Raw genomic sequence first — 19,798 nt, forward strand, 5'->3', positions numbered from 1 at the left:
AGGCCACCTGGGCGAGGTACTGGTCATCCTCCCCAGTTGTATCCCCGACCCAGAGTCTGAAGCTCCAGGACACTGCCCTTGAGGCGGTGGAGGTGGGATCCCTCGCTGAGTTCGAGGGAAAAACCTACCCTGAAGGGTAAACAGATTAAGACGAAGAAAATAAGATGATGGGCAATTAAAGAAAACGATGCCGAAAACCGAAAAAGTAGTTAGCGGGTCGTAAAGCCAATAACGCTATTATTTAAAAAACGAACAATGGAGTTCTGTACTTTATGGTTAATATTTAATGGCGTACGGCCTACAGAGAGGCCTGGTGCAGGTCTTTTTCTAGTAGACGTCCTATTAGGCGACCTGCATATCTGTGAAGATGAGGACCCTACCTTGGATGATTTCTAATGTTGAATACGCCACACACGCGGCGCGTATCGGGTCGGTTCGATCCCGCTCAAACACGGGTATCGTTTGCCCATCATTAGCTGTAGCCCGAGTCAGACTCCGCCTTTGGTCGCGTTACTGCTTGAGCTGTAGCTGTAGCCTGTTCGAAGCAAGCTCGAGCAGTCACGTGACCATAGGCGGAGTCTGACTTGGGCTACAGCTAGTGATGGGCAAACGATACCCGTGTTCGAGCCGACCCGATACGCGCCGCGGTTCGAGCCTGTTCAAAGCGAGCTCGAGCAGTGATGTGACCATAGGCGGAGTCTGACTCGGGCTACAGCTAGTGATGGGCAAACGATACCCGTGTTCGAGCCTGTTCGAAGCAAGCTCAAGCAGTGACGTGACCATATGCGGAGTCTGACTCGGGCTACAGCTAGTGATGGGCAAACAATACCCGTGTTCGAGCCGACCCGATACGCGCCGAGGTTCAAGCCTGTTCGAAGCAAGCTCGAGCAGTCACATGACCATAGGCAGAGTCTGACTTGGGCTACAGCTAGTGGTGGGCAAACGATACCCGTGTTCGAGCCGACCCGATACGCGCCGAGGTTCGAGCCTGTTCAAAGCAAGCTCGAGCAGTCACGTGACCATAGGCGGAGTCTGACTTGGGCTACAGCTAGTGATGGGCAAACGATACCCGTGTTCGAGCCGACCCGATACGCGCCGCGGTTCGAGCGTGTTCAAAGCGAGCTCGAGCAGTGACGTGACCATAGGCGGAGTCTGACTCGGGCTACAGCTAGTGATGGGCAAACGATACCCGTGTTCGAGCCGACCCGATACGCGCCGAGGTTCGAGCCTGTTCGAAGCAAGCTCGAGCAGTGACGTGACCATACGCGGAGTCTGACTCGGGCTACAGCTAGTGATGGGCAAACGATACCCGTGTTCGAGCCGACCCGATACGCGCCAAGGTTCGAGCCTGTTCCAAGCAAGCTCGAGCAGTAACGTGACCGTAGGCGGAGTCTGACTTGGGCTACAGCCAGTGATGGGCAAACAATACCCATGTTCGAGCGGGATCGAGCCGACCCGATACGCGCCGAGGCTCGAGCCTGTTCCAAGCGAGCTCGAGCAGTCACGTGACCATAGGCGGAGTCTGACTCGGGCTACAGCGTGAACGTGCAGATAAACAAACAGCATAAGAAATGAAGCACCGTTCACGCATTTATGTATACGATGTTGATAACGAAGATACGTTCTTTCACATATTACTACATTCAGTCATTGACGTATATCTTATGGGGAATAAAGATTGCCCATAAAATTAGAAGGCTTAGGTTATGATAATATGCAATGAAAAGGACAAAGCATGTATCGGTAATATTCCCCGCGTATTAACAGAAGTTTTTCATCCCAAGGCAGTACTTGTGCCTTGTAACAACTGTATGTTTGATGCAACATTATGAATAAAAAACCAAACCAAACCCTATCGCACAACAGCCCCGAAGGGCCATGGCCTGCCAAACGACCGCTGCTCAGCCCTAAGCTCTGCAGATTACGAGGTGTCGTGTGGTCAGCACGACAGATCCTCTCGTCTGTTATTCTTGGCTTTCTAGACCGTGCAAAATTAAAAATACGGTAATATTATTCTTACATTTTCTTGCTTTTGGCAGCTAAGACAGCTGTGCAGCACGTCCGACGAGTTTCTCCTTGTGTTCTCAATGTTGGGGGGTTTGAATACACTCTTTGGGAGAGAATTACCCTTTTTGCTCGTATAGAAGAATTTGAGTAAGAAACTATTGGCATCTCATTAATCGTTTACACAAATACATGTATAAATATTATTATGCAGCAATGTTACTGTCTGATTGCGTGAAATATATATGAAAATCAAAAGTGACTCAAGATTTCAAGCTGTATCCTTTACCATAATTCAAGTCAATCGGTCCAGTAGTTTTCGAGCCCATCTGGAACAAATAAAACAAGACACCATCTTATGGTGTTAAAAACCCGCCCCCGCCGGGTATCGAACCCGGAACCCCGGTGACCAAAGGCCAACACGCTAACCATTGAGCCATGCAGCCGAGCAAGAAGTATATCAACAACAGAAGATACATTTTTAGTCTTATAACCGTTCAAATTTGTAACTATTACGACACGTGTAATGGTTTCCTTTTTCTGTATTTATATGGCCCAAACAACACATTTTAGGTAGACAGTTGGTTTATTCGGATGGGGGCATTTGTAATGAATCATCGCACAAACACAACTTTTGGCTGTCTCCGATATATAAGTATGGGTCGAAATTATATTATGTACAAAAGACACAGAAGTAACAGTAAAGAGGATGAACCGGTACTGTCCAGCATAATACTCTTACATATCCTTCTGAAGTTTGCTGGGTGTTAGTAACAGCAAGGCGCTAGGTTGCGGCGCGTACAAAAGCTTGAGCAAAGCTCAAACTTGCTCGAACTCTGACGCCATCTATTCGAGCAGCTCGAGCCGGGCTCAAGCACATCACTACCTGTAGCGGTTATACAAATAACAGTATAGATTTGATGAAGATAAGAGGAAAATAAAATAATAGAGAAGTAAGATACAAATCTAATTTATAAAAAAAATCATCCCTAGCCTCATTTTGGATGATGATTATGATGAAATAATAATTGATTTTACACCTTGAGTTTGAATACACCTACTCAAATCATTATGCAACTTAAGGTTACAATTTTCATAACACCAATAAATTATCACTTGGATGAGTGTATAAAGTTCAAATAAATTTACTATCCAATCTAATTGGCTATCAATAAAAAAACTGAGTAAGTTCAAATTCCATTCAACTTTCATCATGCTTAAGATTTGAATGAAGATACATCACAAACCATTGTGGTGTGCTTATTGTGTATGTATGTTCAGTTTTCACCCCCAAGGCTGGTTGGATCCTCAACAGCTCTGCCATCAGCTGTTATAGATAGCCTAGGAATCACTGAAGAGCCGTACTAGGGAAATGAGGAGGGAGGTAGTTTCCCGTTGCTTTCCTCACCGAGCCAGAAGTTGTTATTACATATCAGTCTGCCAAGCCCACTGAAATGCATGCACCAACCAACCCTATGAGCAACATTTTCACATCATTCATAGCAGGGACTGGCTGCAGAAGGAATGGCATTACTAGCATCACTCATACCTCAGTCACTTTCATATTGTCAAAGCCAAGTATAAGACAGAGACAGATCAATGAAAGTAACAAAATTACTCTAGCCCATACCAGAAGGCATAGTGCACTGTAAACACTAGGTCCTGCCAGCAAAGGCAAGTGTGCATATTATCTGTCCGATTTAATAAAGTTCAGTTTATCACTGCACTTCAAATTCAGATTCTAGTTATCATGCCCTAACTGTAATAGTTAACACAGACCAGTCCAAATAAGATGACAAACTCATACATTTCACAATGAAACTCTTCTCATTCCGCTTCTGCTGGTTGCACTGTAAAAGAATTACAAGAAGAACTAACCTGCTTAAATCATGCCGTATAATCCCAGTCCCCAGTTTCTGAAGTTAGGTGAGAGTGTGCATTTTGAGGCTTTTTTGTCCATCGTGATTGACCAGGTAGGCTATGCAACCCCTAAAATGTAATCCAACATCCAGATGATTAAGTACTGTAAGTAGTATTTACAATCTATAACCAATAAAATAATGCAGAGAATTAGTGACAACATAAATTTCATTCAGCAAGCATTTCAAAGAGGCTCATTTTTTACCTGTCTACCATACCACAGGTGTGAAATCACCACACAAAGATTTGGCCAAGAAAGATGTAACACATCATTATGTTTGGAAGATTTGCTTCATGAAATGGGCAGATATTTCACTTGCAGATTCTAACACATATTCTATGGGTGATAAATATATGTAGCTGTCAGCTTGCTTTCGGGAGATAGCGGGTTCGAATCCCACTGTCAGCAGCCCTGAAGATGGTTTTCCGTGGCTTCCCATTTTCACACCAGGCAAATGCATGGGCTGTACCTTAATTATGAGTACTGTCACTTCCTTCCCACTCATAGCCCTTTCCTATGCCATCATCGCCATAAGACCTATCTGTGTCAGTCCAACATAAAGCAAATAATAATAGAAAACAAAAGAAGATGATGCATATTGTTTCATATGTATATATGAAACTGATATTACATCTGTCATCTGTCTATACTGCATTTTGAGATGGTTTTCTGTCGTTTCTCGTCTTCACACTTGGCAAATGCCAGGGCTGTACTTTAATTAACACCCATATCACTCTCACCAAAAATCTGAATGTGTTAGTGTGGCATTAAATCGTTAGCAGAAAAGAAAAATCAGCTTTTTGTGGTGATTTTTGGCTTCTAAAATGTTGTAGGTCCGATATCCTGATTGTGGTAAAACCTTCAGTAATCATATTTAACATAATAGATAAAATAATAGGAGTTACGATGATCTATAAATTGTGTTAATATATTAATGTTTTGTGTCTCTGGACATATAACGTTCATATACTTGCCCTGCTTATATATTAGCATGCTCAGTTTACGATGAATAAGATACCAATGGACAAGATTTTTAAAGACTTGTGACATAGCAATGGACGTATTAACACACAAAGACTTCCAATATGGCACCAAGAAATATCACCAATAGGTCACTTAGGTGAAACATTTAGGCCTATATATTCTTTGTAGTTTGTTTTAAAAAAAGAGAGCGATTGCTTTTTTGGGAATAAAAAGATCACAAGTGCGAGAATAGAAATAAAAGGATGTTTGAAGAGAACAGTACAGTATATGTATTGTAGTGACAATAAAGTTGTTATACAAAGACGTAAACGTGTTCTTGTGTGATATTTTCCTTTGGTAAGAAAAAAAGAAAAATCGCATATTGAAAACTATTAAAAAATCAGTGTGGTGGTTGGAGTTGTTGTTAAATGTTGTTTTTAATGTACTCATCATCATCATCAACATCATCATCATCATAATTTCCCTTTATCCAGCTGTAGCCGGGTAGGGGCAAATATGGTTCCTCTCCACTTTCTTCGGTCTTTCCACCACTCCTCCTCCAACACTGTGTCCCAGTCCAGGTTTCTTTCTATAATGCTGCATTGGATGGTATCCTTCCATCTCAATCGTGGTCGTCCACGGCCTCTCCTTCCTTGGATTTGCATTTCCATCACCTTTTTTGGCATTCTACCGTAGCTCATTCGCTTTATGTGCCCAAACCATCTTAGTCGGCTCTTCTCTATTCTATCATTCATTTTTTCCACTCCAATTTCTTCCCGGATTTTCTCATTCCTTATTTTGTCTCTTCTACTCTTCTGTATCATACTCCTCAAGAATTTCATTTCGGCTGCCTGTATTCGACTCTCATCCTTCTTTGTCATTGTCCAAGTTTCTGCTCCGTAAGTTGTTATGGGTACGTAATACATCTTGTACATAGTATCCTTTGCTTCCATTGGCACATCTTTGTCCCATAACATATTTCTTACACTATGATAGAAAAAACTTCCAGCTTCAGGTATTTAAACGTTTCCACTACTTCCAGGGGCTTGTCTGCAAGTCTAATCTGACCTTTCCCTTCTTTCTCCCCTCTAGTCATAACAAGAGTTTTACTCTTTTCTACACTTATTTTCAATCCACATTCTTCAATCTTCCCATTCACCACATTCAACTGTTCTTGAACCTTCCTGTCGTCTTCTCCCCAAATCACAATATCATCTGCAAATAACATCATGTTCATTTCTCTTCCTCCATATGCTGCTTTTGCTGTTCTCATGATGTCATCCATTACTATTGTAAACAGGATTGGTGATAGAACACTTCCCTGTCTCAGCCCACTAGTTATTTTGAACCAACTTATCCTGCCAACTTGTGTTTGCGCACAACTACAACATTCCTTATAGAATGCCATGATCATTTTTATTAATCCCTGTCCAATTCCTTTTTAATGTACTACTGAATAATTATTATTTTCAGGATCTTAAAACGTCTGACAAGTCTTATGAAGATAAAGTGATTGTAAAGGGTGATGTGGTTCAGTTATCTTCATCTTCTACCACCGATGTTGAGAAAGTTCTTGATGCACAGCAAGAATTTTCTACAGGTAAACTATTTAACTCCAATCATAGTCTTAAAGCAAGCTGAAAGTGATGAAAATGCTAGACAAAAATACGAGGGTGAGTCAAATGACAAGGTCAAATATTTTTGAATTTATTTTATTGTGCAAGCATTGTCCAGTTGCTGCTGTGACAAACATGCACTATACTAAATCATCGTTTGTCAATAAAATTAATTTGGTTTCACTCATTCACTTCTCGAAAAATGTAACAAAGTGCTGTTATTCTTTTTTTTTCGTGTCTGAAGTGGCAACCATTGTTATAATCTCATGTAATAATGGGCTTTTGTTTTTTAAGTTCTTGCATAATTTCCCTTGAAGTGTTGTTATAATGGTACTTTGATGATGTTTGTATGTCTGCACGGTGCTGCCACCTATAGGATATTCATTAAATCCGGTGTAATGATACTGCCAATGGATAGAACAGTTGCATGACATCTCAAACTTTTATTTCACATTTTAATATTTTTGGCCACCACTGATCATCTTGGTGGCAGGTTCTCTATCAGTTGTACACCTTCTTCCTCTACCATATCCTCATCAGATGTCGGCTGTCACCTTGTACTCAACAACTTGTGAAAGAGTAGGAGAACTGAGTCCATACCATTCTCGTAAACTCTGTACCCAAGATATTCTTCCTTTTCCCTACTTCTCCTTCCTTCAGTTTTTTTTTTTTTTTTTTTTTTTTTTTTGCTAGTTGCTTTACGTCGCACCGACACAGATAGGTCTTATGGCGACGATGGGACAGGGAAGGGCCAGGAGTGGGAAGGAAGCGGCCGTGGCCTTAATTAAGGTACAGCCCCAGCATTTGCCTGGTGTGAAAATGGGAAACCACGGAAAACCATTTTCAGGGCTGCCGACAGTGGGGTTCGAACCTACTATCTCCCAAATACCGGATACTGGCCGCACTTAAGCGACTACAGCTATCGAGCTCGGTCCTCCTTCAGTTTTATCTTGTATGATAAGCGGAAGGGGTTTGTACTTATCATTTTGAATGATATGACCAATGTACTCAAGTTTCTTGTTTTTGATGTTGTGGATGACCTCTAGCTTTTTGTTTAAGTGTTGGAGTATTTCAGTGTTATGTATGCTGTTAACCCATGATATTCTGAGCAGGTGTCTGTAACACTAAGTCTCAAAGTATTAAAGTTTTCTGGTGGTGTCCTCTGTTATGGTCCAAATCTTAGCACCATAAAGTAAGACAGAGAATACGTAACACCCAAGTAAACAGAGACGGAGATTAGTATTTGAGTCCCTGGTACAGAGGAGTTTATTCTTTCATTTGAACTCACATGGTCCAAGGTGGCCAGTAAAATTAATAATAATAATAATAATAATAATAATAATAATAATAATAATAATAATAATAATAATAATAAATATTGTTACGGAGTTATCCGTGGTAGTCAGAGGTGAAAGAAGGTGCGGGCTGGAATAGGTCTCAACTACAAAATTAAAGTTAATTTAAAACTTTAACAAAGGTTATATTTTCTTTTCAAAATAAACAAATAACAGATAACAACATTTAACAATTTCCACTAGGTTAAATAACAACGAAAGGCAGGTACAAAATAATTTTACCTGTTCAGGGGTTTCTTTACAAGGTTTTGGGCTTCGAGCCTCACAGTCACAATCCTTGAGCTATTAGCCCAACTTTATCAAGGTACAAAATTGAACAAAGGGGCAGAAAACCCCATCATGCCAAGGAGCACTTGCTCCTAATTATAATGTTAAGCCTCCTAGAGGCACACAGAGATCAAATTTAGGAAAGAGCAGACCTGCTCTCAATAGTTCAAGCCTATCAGGAGGCCATAAGCAGACCTTACACTTAACTGCCCTTAAGGCATACTTATAAATAAACAGGGGCAACTTGTACCCGTTCTAATGGGCCTCAAATGAATAAAAATAATAGATTTTTTTTTTTCCTAGGGGCTTTACGTCGCACCGACACAGATAGGTCTTATGGCGACGATGGGATAGGAAAGGCCTGGGAGTTGGAAGGAAGCGGCCGTGGCCTTAATTAAGGTACAGCCCCAGCATTTGCCTGGTGTGAAAATGGGAAACCACAGAAAACCATTTTCAGGGCTGCCGATAGTGGGATTCGAACCTACTATCTCCCGGATGCAAGCTCACAGCCGCGCGCCTCTACACGCACGGCCAACTCGCCCAGTAAAATAATAGATTAAAATAAACGGCCCTAAATACAAGGGGAATGGAGGCGAGAACTTGCACTCCTAAATACACATATTAAAACCTAAGAGGCACTAGGCCGATAATACAGGGGCTAATCCCAATCTATGCAGGTGACTCGTATGAGGAAACTTAACGCATTAAGGAAGCGTAGAAACGGTTATGAAAACGTAGTCACCTCAATTTCAAAATGAAGGGGAGCTTGAGAGGGTAAATCACTCTCTATCCCCACTTTACAGTAAAACAGATTTGTAGTTTTTACATAGACTGAAAAGGAATTTACATTTTAAAGTGGTAGGTTACATATTAAAGGTTTTGAACCTTCCCCGAGAGATAACTGCTGAGCTAGCAAGAGATAAAGATGTTAAGAGGCCATTACCTTGATGAAGAACTGCTGCCTGAAGAACGGGGCGCTTCCCGCCCCCTGCTACATATCCACACACTAAGCTAGATGTTACTGAAGTGGTGCGGAGACAAGAAAATCAGCAGTTTTTATACCCTCGTGGAAAATTCGAGACCTTTCAGGAAGGAGTAGACACAACCCCTCAATTTTATTGGTTCACTAATAATTACACATGGAAATTCGAAGAAGAAGAAGAAGAAGAAGAAGAAGAAGAAGAAGAAGAAGAAGAAGAAGAAGAAAGCAATGATTGGAGGAAAATTTATTACAGAAATTATGGATTGGCTGAATTCAAAACAGGCGGAAAGGAAGGATTAATGTTGCCAACCCACAAACCACAGAACAAAATTTAGTAAGGACAAAACTTATGAATACAACATTTCTTCAAGAGAGTTCATTCCATTGCACCAGAGTGTATTACCATAGTTTTTGGTAGAGACATCTGTTAGAGAATGTCCACACTTCTTGATCACTGAAAAACAAAAGTAAATCAAAAACACTCAGTGACACCTTCTGATAAACCGTAGAGTTAGTTCGGTTTTTAAAGTTCAGGGTTTCTCCTGTAGAGTAGACTAAATTGGCGCAAGATTTGAACTTGCGTCGTAGAGGTGTACCGCTCGGTACAGACCTCCCCCCCAAAAGTCCTTCCAAGGGGTGACACAGAAGAGAAAACAAAATATTTAGAAACAAAGTCCAAGTTTGTTGCTGATTAGTCGAAGAAGAATTTCGAAGAGAAAAATATAACTTTTCAGTAGTTGGAGGTCTCTGAAGTTGATTAATATGGATGGGTAGGACTAGTTAAAATCCAGCTTTAGAGTTTCTTGGTAGTCGTAGAATTGCAAAACAAAAACATTAATTCATGGAAGTAATATTTTTCAATGTCCACCAAAGGTTGATTTGAAGTCAAAAAATTATTAATAGAGTGTCCATGTAGCAGAAGTACATTAGCAGTCAATTAATTTTGACAGCAAGACCAGTCGCCGCTGCCAAAGTTCAGTCGAGGTCGACCGGACACCTCGAGTACCCTGAGATACACCTCTCCCGCTACTATGAGAGGGGTAGTCGTGGTGAAGCACGCCGCCGACTCGACGATTGTTTCCAGTCCTCGAGCAGTTTGCAGGTGGTGCGCCGCAAATCAGCCTTGGCCGGAAGGAGGGCTCCGGCTCGCCGTACACTGGTTGACCTCACTGGAGTGGAGTGGGCCCGTACCGCACCTCAGTGGTGGTACGGCGCAGCACGTCTGCGGGCACCGAAACAGTAAGATCTCGGCGGCAGAATTGTGTTGGACATTAATGTTTTAGGGTACTGACTTTGTGGTGAGGCTGAGGGGCCAGCGGCGTGGAAACTTTATTTAATTTGCCACTGGTGTGGTTTAGCAGGAGACGGGAGCGTGGTAATGGCCGAACGGAGAGGACAGCAGAGTACCCTCGGAGGAGGTTTTACAATATTTATACTAAGCAGATTAAAAAAAATGACCAAATGTAAAAATATAAGGGGCAGAAGGCCTAGGATTTAGAGAAAAATATAACCTTGGGTGTTCTTACAAGATGTTACAGATCCAATGAGCAAGTAATTTACACAGGTTTCACCTGAGACAGGTGAACCCTAAAGATTCTCTCGGTGGATTGCTCACTAACAATGTCACCGGCGTTAAAAAATCCAAGACGGTGCACGGCCCATGAAATCTGGGGGCAAGCTTGCCCGCGGGAACAAAGTTTTTGACCGTAACTTGGTCTCCTACTTTTAAATTGGTGGGCATCCGTCCACGATCATATCTTTCCCTAACCTTTTCATGAGAAATATTAAGGTTGGCCTTAGCCTTCTTCCAAAGATCTCTAATATTATCTGGATCTATTGTCTCAGGTAGAATATCACTAAGGTTAGAGAGCGGCGTGTTGGGTACAAACTTAAACATCAAAGAAGCTGGAGTAAACTTATGGGATTCATGAACCGCCAAATTCAAAGCAAAAGCTAACCAATGCAGGGATGTGTCCCACCTAGAATGATCTTCATGGTGATAGGCAATCAGAGCCGACCTCAGATTACAATTGACCCGTTCAGCTAGAAATGGTTGAGGGTAGTAAGCAGAAGTAGTCACATGAGAGATGGACAGATCAAAACAGAATTTGCGAAAGAGATTGGATGTGAGAGCTTTAGCATTATCAGACACAATATATTGACACGGACCAAAAGAAGCAAAAGTAGAATTTAAACAAGAAATGGTGGACTGGGCAGTAGCCAGCTTAGTCAGAAATAACCAAGAAAATCTTGTGAAACCATCTACACACACCAAAATGAATTTGTTGGCGTTCCCCTTTGACTGGGGGTAGGGTCCTACGTAGTCGACATAAAGACGTTCCATAGGGCGCGACGCTTGATGAGAAGACACAAGCCCTTGCTTAGAGGACATGGTGGGTTTACTAAGCCAACAAGCTTTACAAGCTTTTACTAATTCACGAATTTCTCCGTCCATACCCTTCCAAATGAACATCTCTCTGATCTTTTCTCGAGTTTTGAAGATGCCTAAATGCCCCCCTAATGGGGTCTCATGATAGTACTTGAAGATCATGGGCACAAGAACAGCTGGAACCAGTACTTTCATCCTCCTATCATGCCCTGACGGGCAACATAAAACACCATTCCTCAATACGTAAGGGACGACATGTTCCCCAGAAGAAAGGGTTTCCATAATGGGAGCCAGCACTGGATCTTCACGTTGATATTTTTCAATATCCCGAAATAACATGGGAGCATCTGTCAGAATGGCATTAACCTCAGGTAGTATGGACTCGGGAGGTGAAGAACTATCAACCTGTTCAGGGGTCTCTACATCATTGGCAAACATACGGCTTAGTCCATCTGCCACAACGTTGTCAGTTCCTCTTATATGCCTAACGTCAAATTGGAAGACAGAAATTCTGGTGGCCCAGTGAGCTATACGCCCCGTACGACGTGTCCTAGCTAAGACCCAGCTTAAGGCTTGGTTATCTGTTTCCAAGTCGAACTTGACATGTTCCAGATAGAGGTGGAACTTTTCTAGAGCAAATAAGACTGCTAAACCTTCAAGTTCATAGATGGAATACTTGGATTCTTGGGCCGATAATGTCCTAGAGGCATAGGCGATGGGTCGCCTCCCTAGTTCAGTCTCTTGAAGAAGGACTGCAGCTAACGCCGACGACAACGCGTCGGTTTGGACGATGAATTTCTTAGAGAAATCAGGCATAGCGAGGACAGGGGCATTACAAAGGGCTAATTCGAGGTCTTCGAAAGCTGCTTGTTGAGAAGGCCCCCACTCAAATTTGACGCCTTTCCTGCGGAGTAAGTTCAAGGGCGCCGCTCTATTGGCGAAATTTGGAATAAATTTCCTGAAGAAGTTCACCATGCCTATGAACCTGGCAATACCTTTGATGTCCTTGGGAGGTTTGAAATCACGGATGGCCTGTGTTCTAGAATGATCGACTGCGACACCATCGGGCGACACAATGTGCCCTAGGAATGACATGGAAGGTTTAGCGAAGGCAACCTTGGACAACTTCACCGTTAACCCTGCCTTATGAAGGCGACTCAGGACCTCTTTCAGATGATCTAGGTGTTCTTCAAAGGTCTCAGAAAATACGACGACATCATCCAGATAATGATATAAATACTCAAATTTGATATCAGAGAAGACCCTATCTAGCAGTCTCGTAAGCACAGCTGCCACCGTGGGGAGCCCGAAAGGCACGCGGTTGTATTTGTACAAGTTCCAATCTGTGGCAAAAGCTGTCAGGTGTTTAGATTCCTCTGCTAGCGCTATCTGATTATAAGCCTGATTAAGATCTAAGATGGTAAAGAACTTTGCTTTACAAAACCATGAAAAACAAGTGTGAAGGTCGGGAAGGGGCACAGATTGTAACACCACCATCCGATTGAGAGCCCTATAATCAGTCACAGGCCTGAAGCCACCTTGGGGTTTCGGGACTAGAAAAATAGGCGGAGAATATGCTGACTTAGAGGGGCGAATAATACCATCTTTTAGCATCTGATCAATGATTTCTTTCAGATCTTCATTTTAGGTGGAGACAGCCTATAAGGCGGAAAATGGACTGGAATCAAATCTGTAACCTCAATCTTGTATTCAATGAGGTCAGTAACGCCAAGAGTACCAGAGAAAACATCTGGAAATGACTAACACAACTTAGGAAAACTCTCTGCCTGCTCCTCAGGTAGATGTCTAAGATCTAACAACATCTCATCCTCGGTAGGCGAAATAGATGAACATGATACAGAACTACATGATAACAAGGGGATTTTGAAATTACTGTCAAAATTTGAAAGTGCAAGACTTGCTCTGAATGTTGAGCACAAGACCAGTGTGTGACATGAAATCCGCTCCTAGTATAATGGGGCAAGACAAGTGCTTAGCCACAAACAGTTTAACTTTCCAAGTAAATTTGGCAATTCTAATTTTTGCATACAGAAAACCTACAATTTCTAATGGAGAGGAGTTTGCCGAAACGCATTGAACCAAAGATGAACAATAATCAGGAAGTTTACACACAGATTTTAATTTGGAATACCATTCAGCTGAAATAATAGAACAAACACTTCCTGAGTCTAAAAGAGCAGTTACGGGCTCATTATTCAATTCAGTTTTGAGAAATGGTACAGGTGCGGAGGAATCCGCCGCAATCCTAAGACATTCCTTGGGACCTTCAAAAGGTAAATTCGAAGACTGAGTTTTCCCTGAGATTTCGGCTGGTTTACTTGGGGCTGAGCCTCGGGAAGATGGATTAGCCGGCTCGGCCGAAGCCACTAGTCACTTATGATTGTTGGTGGAAGTTGCACCCGAAGTTGAGCAGGAGGGAGTGCTATTAGAATTCGGGTAATTCTTGGCAATATGGGAAAAAGCGCCGTATTTAAAACAGCCTTGGGATGACCCTGCTCCCTTGTTTGTCCCATTGGATTTAATCAAGGGGCACTTGTTCCGAAGATGGTCGGGTGACCCACAAGCATAACATTTGCGGGGAGTTACGGTTTGGCGAGGTGGAGGCCGAAAATTACTAGAAGATGGTGGGGGTTCTTTCGTGACACGTAAGGTGTCGGCGTATCTAACCCCTTCGGCTGAAACAGCCATAGCTTCCAACTTGGCAAAGGTTTGCGGACGCGACGCAAAGCACAAATATGACCTGAAAGATGGGAATTCCTTCCACAATAGCCTGTACAATTTGATCTTCTGGAAAATGGAGTGCAAATACTGTAGTATAGAACTTAATATCTTGGATGAAGTCTGCAAGATTTTCATCCAGCCGCTGTACTCGGTAATAGTACTTCTGGATTAGTGATGACCTAGCTCGAGCCGGAATAAAATTAGCTAACAGATGGGCGTGGAAATCTTCGAAAGATGATTGTTCGGCAATTGCCCTAACTATTTTGTCAGATAGAACACCAATTGAATAGTGATAAATAATATGCAGAATTTGACTCGAGGAAAGGGAAAAAACAAGAGCATGATCTTGGAATTTAAAAAAAACCTTAAGAATGAAATAACGTCACTGGTAGAGTTAACAGAAAACTTAGAAATACCTCTGAGCAACATTGCTAAAGGATGGGGCAATCTGCTGAAGCCAGGTGACTTAGTCGGAAGGGGCCTAAGTGGCGGAGAAGCAGATTCAGAAGGTGCATTATTCAACACAAAGGGAGGAATGGAGGTGCGACGAACGGACTCAGTTTCTAATGGAACAGAAGCTTGTCGGACTTCTACAGTTTTTGTACTTTCTTCCCCCATGGGAGAATGCTCCTCGCTGACAACGTTTACCAGAGTGGGTTGGTTTTGGGGGGACTGCCCCAGTTAACAAAAGGCTAACCCTACTGGACAATTCAGAAAGGTTTTCGAGAACTGCACTAGCTTCCTTCCTTTGACTGTCATTTAACTTAAGAGACAACAGATCAGTGACCCTATTGTAAAAATGAAACAATCTAGCTTGCACACGTTTAAGTTGATTTGGAGAGGGATCATTTTCTTAAAAAAAAACTAACTACAGATGCTAGTTCAGTAGTATTATCCGTGATCGTGGAGAGCGCATCGTCAATCTCTTTCTCTCCCAAAGAGGGGATGGAAATAGGCAAATCAAGGAAATCTTTAAGCTTGTTGGTATCTACTGCAACCATGCCTCCAGATTGCACATTTCTAATTGTTAATTCACAAATCAATTCCTCCTTGCGCAAATAGCTGGGATGGAGTACATCGTGAGGGCCGGACATGATGACAGATCCTTACAGATTTAGAAAATCGAAAAATTCCAGCGACGGAGAAAATTGTTAGAGTTCGAAACAAAAGCAATGTTTAGCCGTCAAAACGGGCTAAATTGACACCAATTCAACCACGCTCTGCTACCACTTGTTACGGAGTTATCTGTGGTAGTCAGAGGTGAAAGAAGGTGCGGGCTGGAATAGGTCTCAACTACAAAATTAAAGTTAATTTAAAACTTTAACAAAGGTTATATTTTCTTTTCAAAATAAACAAATAACAGATAACAACATTTAACAATTTCCACTAGGTGAAATAACAAAGAAAGGCAGGTACAAAATAATTTTACCCGTTCAGGGGTTTCTTTACAAGGTTTTGGGCTTCGAGCCTCACAGTCACAATCCTTGAGCTATTAGCCCAACTTTACCAAGGTACAAAATTGAACAAAGGGGCAGAAAACCCCATCATGCCAAGGAGCACTTGCTCCTAATTATAATGTTAAGCCTCCTAGAGGCACACAGAGATCAAATTTAGGAAAGAGCAGACCTGCTCTCAATAGTTCAAGCCTATCAGGAGGCCATAAGCAGACCTTACACTTAACTGCCTTTAAGGCATACTTATAAATAAACAGGGGCAACTTGTACCCATTCTAATGGGCCTCAAATGAATAAAAATAATAGATTAAAATAAACGGCCCTAAATACAAGGGGAATGGAGGCGAGAACTTGCACTCCTAAATACACATATTAAAACCTAAGAGGCACTAGGCCGATAATACAGGAGCTAATCCCAATCTATGGAGGTGACTCGTATGAGGAAACTTAACACATTAAGGAAGCGTAGAAATGGTTATGAAAACGTAGTCACCTCAATTTCAAAATGAAGGGGAGCTTGATAGGGTAAATCACTCTCTATCCCCGCTTTACACTAATAGAGATTTGTAGTTCTTACATAGACTGAAAAGTAATTTATATTTTAAAGTGGTAGGTTACATATTAAAGGTTTTGAACCTTCCCCGAGAGATAACTGCTGAGCTAGCAAGAGATAAAGATGTTAAGAGGCCATTACCTTGATGAAGAACAGCTGCCTGAAGAACGGGGCGCTTCCCGCCCCCTGCTACATATCCACACACTAAGCTAGATGTTACTGAAGTGGCGCGGAGACAAGAAAATCAGCAGTTTTTATACCCTCGTGGAAAATTCGAGACCTTTCAGGAATGAGTAGACACACCCCCTCAATTTTATTGATTCACTAATAATTACACATGGAAATTCGAAGAAGAAAGCAATGTTTGGAGGAAAATTAATTACAGAAATTATGGATTGGCTGAATTCAAAACAGGCGGAAAGGAAGCATTAATGTTGCCAACCCACAAACCACAGAACAAAATTTAGTAAGGACAAAACTTATGAATACAACATTTCTTCAAGAGAGTTCATTCCATTGCACCAGAGTGTATTACCATAGTTTTTGGTAGAGACATCTGTTAGAGAATGTCCACACTTCTTGATCACTGAAAAACAAAAGTAAATCAAAAACACTCAGTGACATCTTCTGATAAACCGTAGAGTTAGTTCGGTTTTTAAAGTTCAGGGTTTCTCCTGTAGAGTAGATTAAATTGGCACAAGATTTGAACTTGCGTCGTAGAGGTGTGCTGCTCGGTACAATAATAATAATAGTAATAATAATTGTACCGGGCGGTACACCTCCACGCCGCTAATTTAAAATTTGCGCCAGTTGAAACTCCTCTGCTGGAGGAAGTCTGAACTTTATCTACGCTATTAATTCTCTACTTTCTCAGAAGATGTCATCACGTGGAAAATTTTGAGTTTTTGAACTGTGTCATTTTTGATGTGTTTTTGTTTCGCTTGAAGTAAGAAGTGTGAACTTTCTCTTCTAGAGGACACTACTGAAGATCAACAATAGTGCACCCTAGTGCGGAGTCAAAGAACTATTTTGTTGGAGAAATTTTTATTTCAAATGTTTGTTCTTTGCTAAATTTCTTTCAGTCATTGGTTAAGTTGGCAATATTAACCCCTTCTTTCCCCTTGTTTTAAATCTAGCCTATCCCGAATTTCTTAAATTAATTTTCCACCAATTATGTGTTTCTTCTTAGTATTGTGTAGGGGGTTTATTGATGAACCAATAAAATCCTCGTGGGAGGGTGTTCTCATTCCCCTAACGCCTAGAACCTTCCGCGAGAGTATATAAACTGCTGATTTTAGGGTCTCCGGGCCACTTCTGTTCCATCTTTCAGTGTATAAAGTACATAGCAGGAGGCGGGAAGCGCCTCTTTCCTCGGCAGCGGTCAACAACAAGGTAATGGCCAATTAATAACTTCTTTCTTTGCTAGCTCAGCAGTTTAACTCTCGGGGCGGGTTCGAAGCGTTCCACCATGTAACCTTTTCCTAAAATGTAACTACTCTTTTCATCTATTCTCTTTTAAAGCTACATACTGGGATAGAGAGTGCTAACCCTCTCGAGCTCCCACTCATATTATTTTCAGGTGGACTTATTTTTCTCAACCTATTCGTCGTTAACGTAAAACAAATTGTTCTCTTCTTAAGTCACCTCTTTAGTATGGGATTAGCCCTTGTATTAACGGCCTAGTGCCAAGTAGGTCTTAATCAAAGTGTATTAGGAGTGCAAGTTCGCCTCCTCTCAAATTGCTATTTTAGAGGTCATTTAATTAACCTTCTTTTCATTTAATAGACCTCAGTAGATTGGGTATTTTACCCCTGTGTTTATGTCCGTTGAGGACAGCTTGAAGGTGGAGTTTGGTGTGGCCTGGGAGAGGCTTAAATTTGAGAGCGAGTGGCTCTTTTGAAAATTGAGTGTTGTATGCCTCGTGGAGGCTTTTCAGTGTAATTTGGAGCAAGGGCTCCTAGGCATGAATGGGGTTTTCTGCCCCTCTGTTGAAACTTGTGTTTGGGGTAAAACTGAGCTGATTGCCCTAGCATTGTGAAGTCAGGGCGCGAAGCCCAAATCCTGTAAATATTGTAACTACCCTTTGGACTTGCTACTTTGTACCTGCCATAATTGTTATTTCTTTGTTTTGAAAAGAAAATATAACCTTGTTAAATTTTAAATTAATTTTACTTTGTAGCTTGAGACCTGTTCACCACCCCGCACCTTCTTTCACGCATAACTACCACAAAACTCGGTAACAAGTGGTAGCAGAGCGTGGTTGAATGGGTCTCAATTTAGCCCCTTTTGACGGCTAAACATTGCTTTGTTCCGAACTCTAACGATTTTCTCTGTTGCCGGAAATTTTTAATTTTCTCTGTTTCAAAATTTTTCTGTCATCATGCCCGGCCCTCGCGATGTTCTCCACCTTAACTATTTGCGCAAAGAGGAGTTGATCTATGAATTAACTATTAGAAATGTGCAATCTGGAGGCACGGTTGCTGTCGATACTAATAAGCTTAGAGAGTCCCTTGATTTGCCCATTTCCATCCCCACACTGGGAGAGAAAGAAGTTGACGACTCTCTTTCCACGATCGTCGAGAATATTACTGGGCTAGCATCTGTAGTTAGTTTTTTTTGATGAAAATGATCCTTCTCCTAATCAAATTAAGCGTGTGCAAGCCAGGCTATATCACTTTTCAAATAGAGTTAACGATCTGTTGTCTCTAAAACTGAATGACGTTCAGAGGAAGGAAGCTAGTACGCTCCTGGAAAATATTTCTGAATTATCTAGTAAGGTCACTCAATTGTTAACTGGGGAAGTTCCTCCCAAATCTGATCAACCCACCATAGTGAATGTAGGTAGTGAGGAAGAACCTCCTAAGGGAGAAGTAAATAGGAAAACCATCGCTGCCCAAACTATCTCTGCCCCATTGGACAACGAGTCTGAACGCCGTGCATCGTTGAGTAACATCCGTTCTGAATTAACTACCTTGCCATTGAAACCTTTGCCTACTATGTCACCCGGGTTTAGCAGCTTGCCTCATCCATTGGCAATGTTGCTCAGAGGTATCTCTAAGTTTTCGGTTAATACCACCAGTGAAGTAATTTCATTTTTAAGATTTCTTGTTGAATTTCAGGATCATGCCCTTGTGTTTTCTCTTTCTCCATGTCAAATTTTGCAAATCATCTATCCTTATGCAATTGGTATTCTTTCTGACAAAATAGTAAGAGCCATAGCCGAACAGTCATCTATTGAAGATTTTCATGCACACTTGCTTGCAAATTTTATTCCCGCCCGCGCGAGGTCATCTCTGATTCAGAAGTGCTATTATCGTGTACAGCGCTTGGATGAGAACTTGGCTGATTTCATACAAGACATTAAGTTTTATACTAGGGTGTTTGCCCTTCATTTTCCTGAAGATCAGATTGTACAGGCTATTGTAGAAGGCATTTCACCATCTTATAGGTCATATTTGTGTTTCGCGGCGTGCCCGCAAACTTTCTCTGAACTTGAAGCGTTGGCCGTCTCAGCGGAAGGAGTTAGGTGCGCCGATTCTTTGCGTGTGGCAA

The 19,798-nt window shown here is 41.8% G+C and overlaps 1 protein-coding gene across 1 annotated transcript in view; it reads left to right on the plus strand.

Moving 5' to 3' along the window:
• The window catches only part of LOC136874430 (X-linked retinitis pigmentosa GTPase regulator-interacting protein 1), a 1,071,624-nt gene that overhangs the window by 787,308 nt on the left and 264,518 nt on the right, over window positions 1-19,798 (plus strand). The window contains exon 19 of the mRNA XM_067148064.2: window positions 6,362-6,488. Coding sequence (XP_067004165.2) covers window positions 6,362-6,488 — 127 coding nt within the window. The remainder of the gene's footprint in view (window positions 1-6,361; window positions 6,489-19,798) is intronic.

Source organism: Anabrus simplex, chromosome 5 (genome assembly GCF_040414725.1).
Source record: "Anabrus simplex isolate iqAnaSimp1 chromosome 5, ASM4041472v1, whole genome shotgun sequence".
Classification (NCBI taxonomy): Eukaryota; Metazoa; Arthropoda; class Insecta; order Orthoptera; family Tettigoniidae; genus Anabrus; species Anabrus simplex.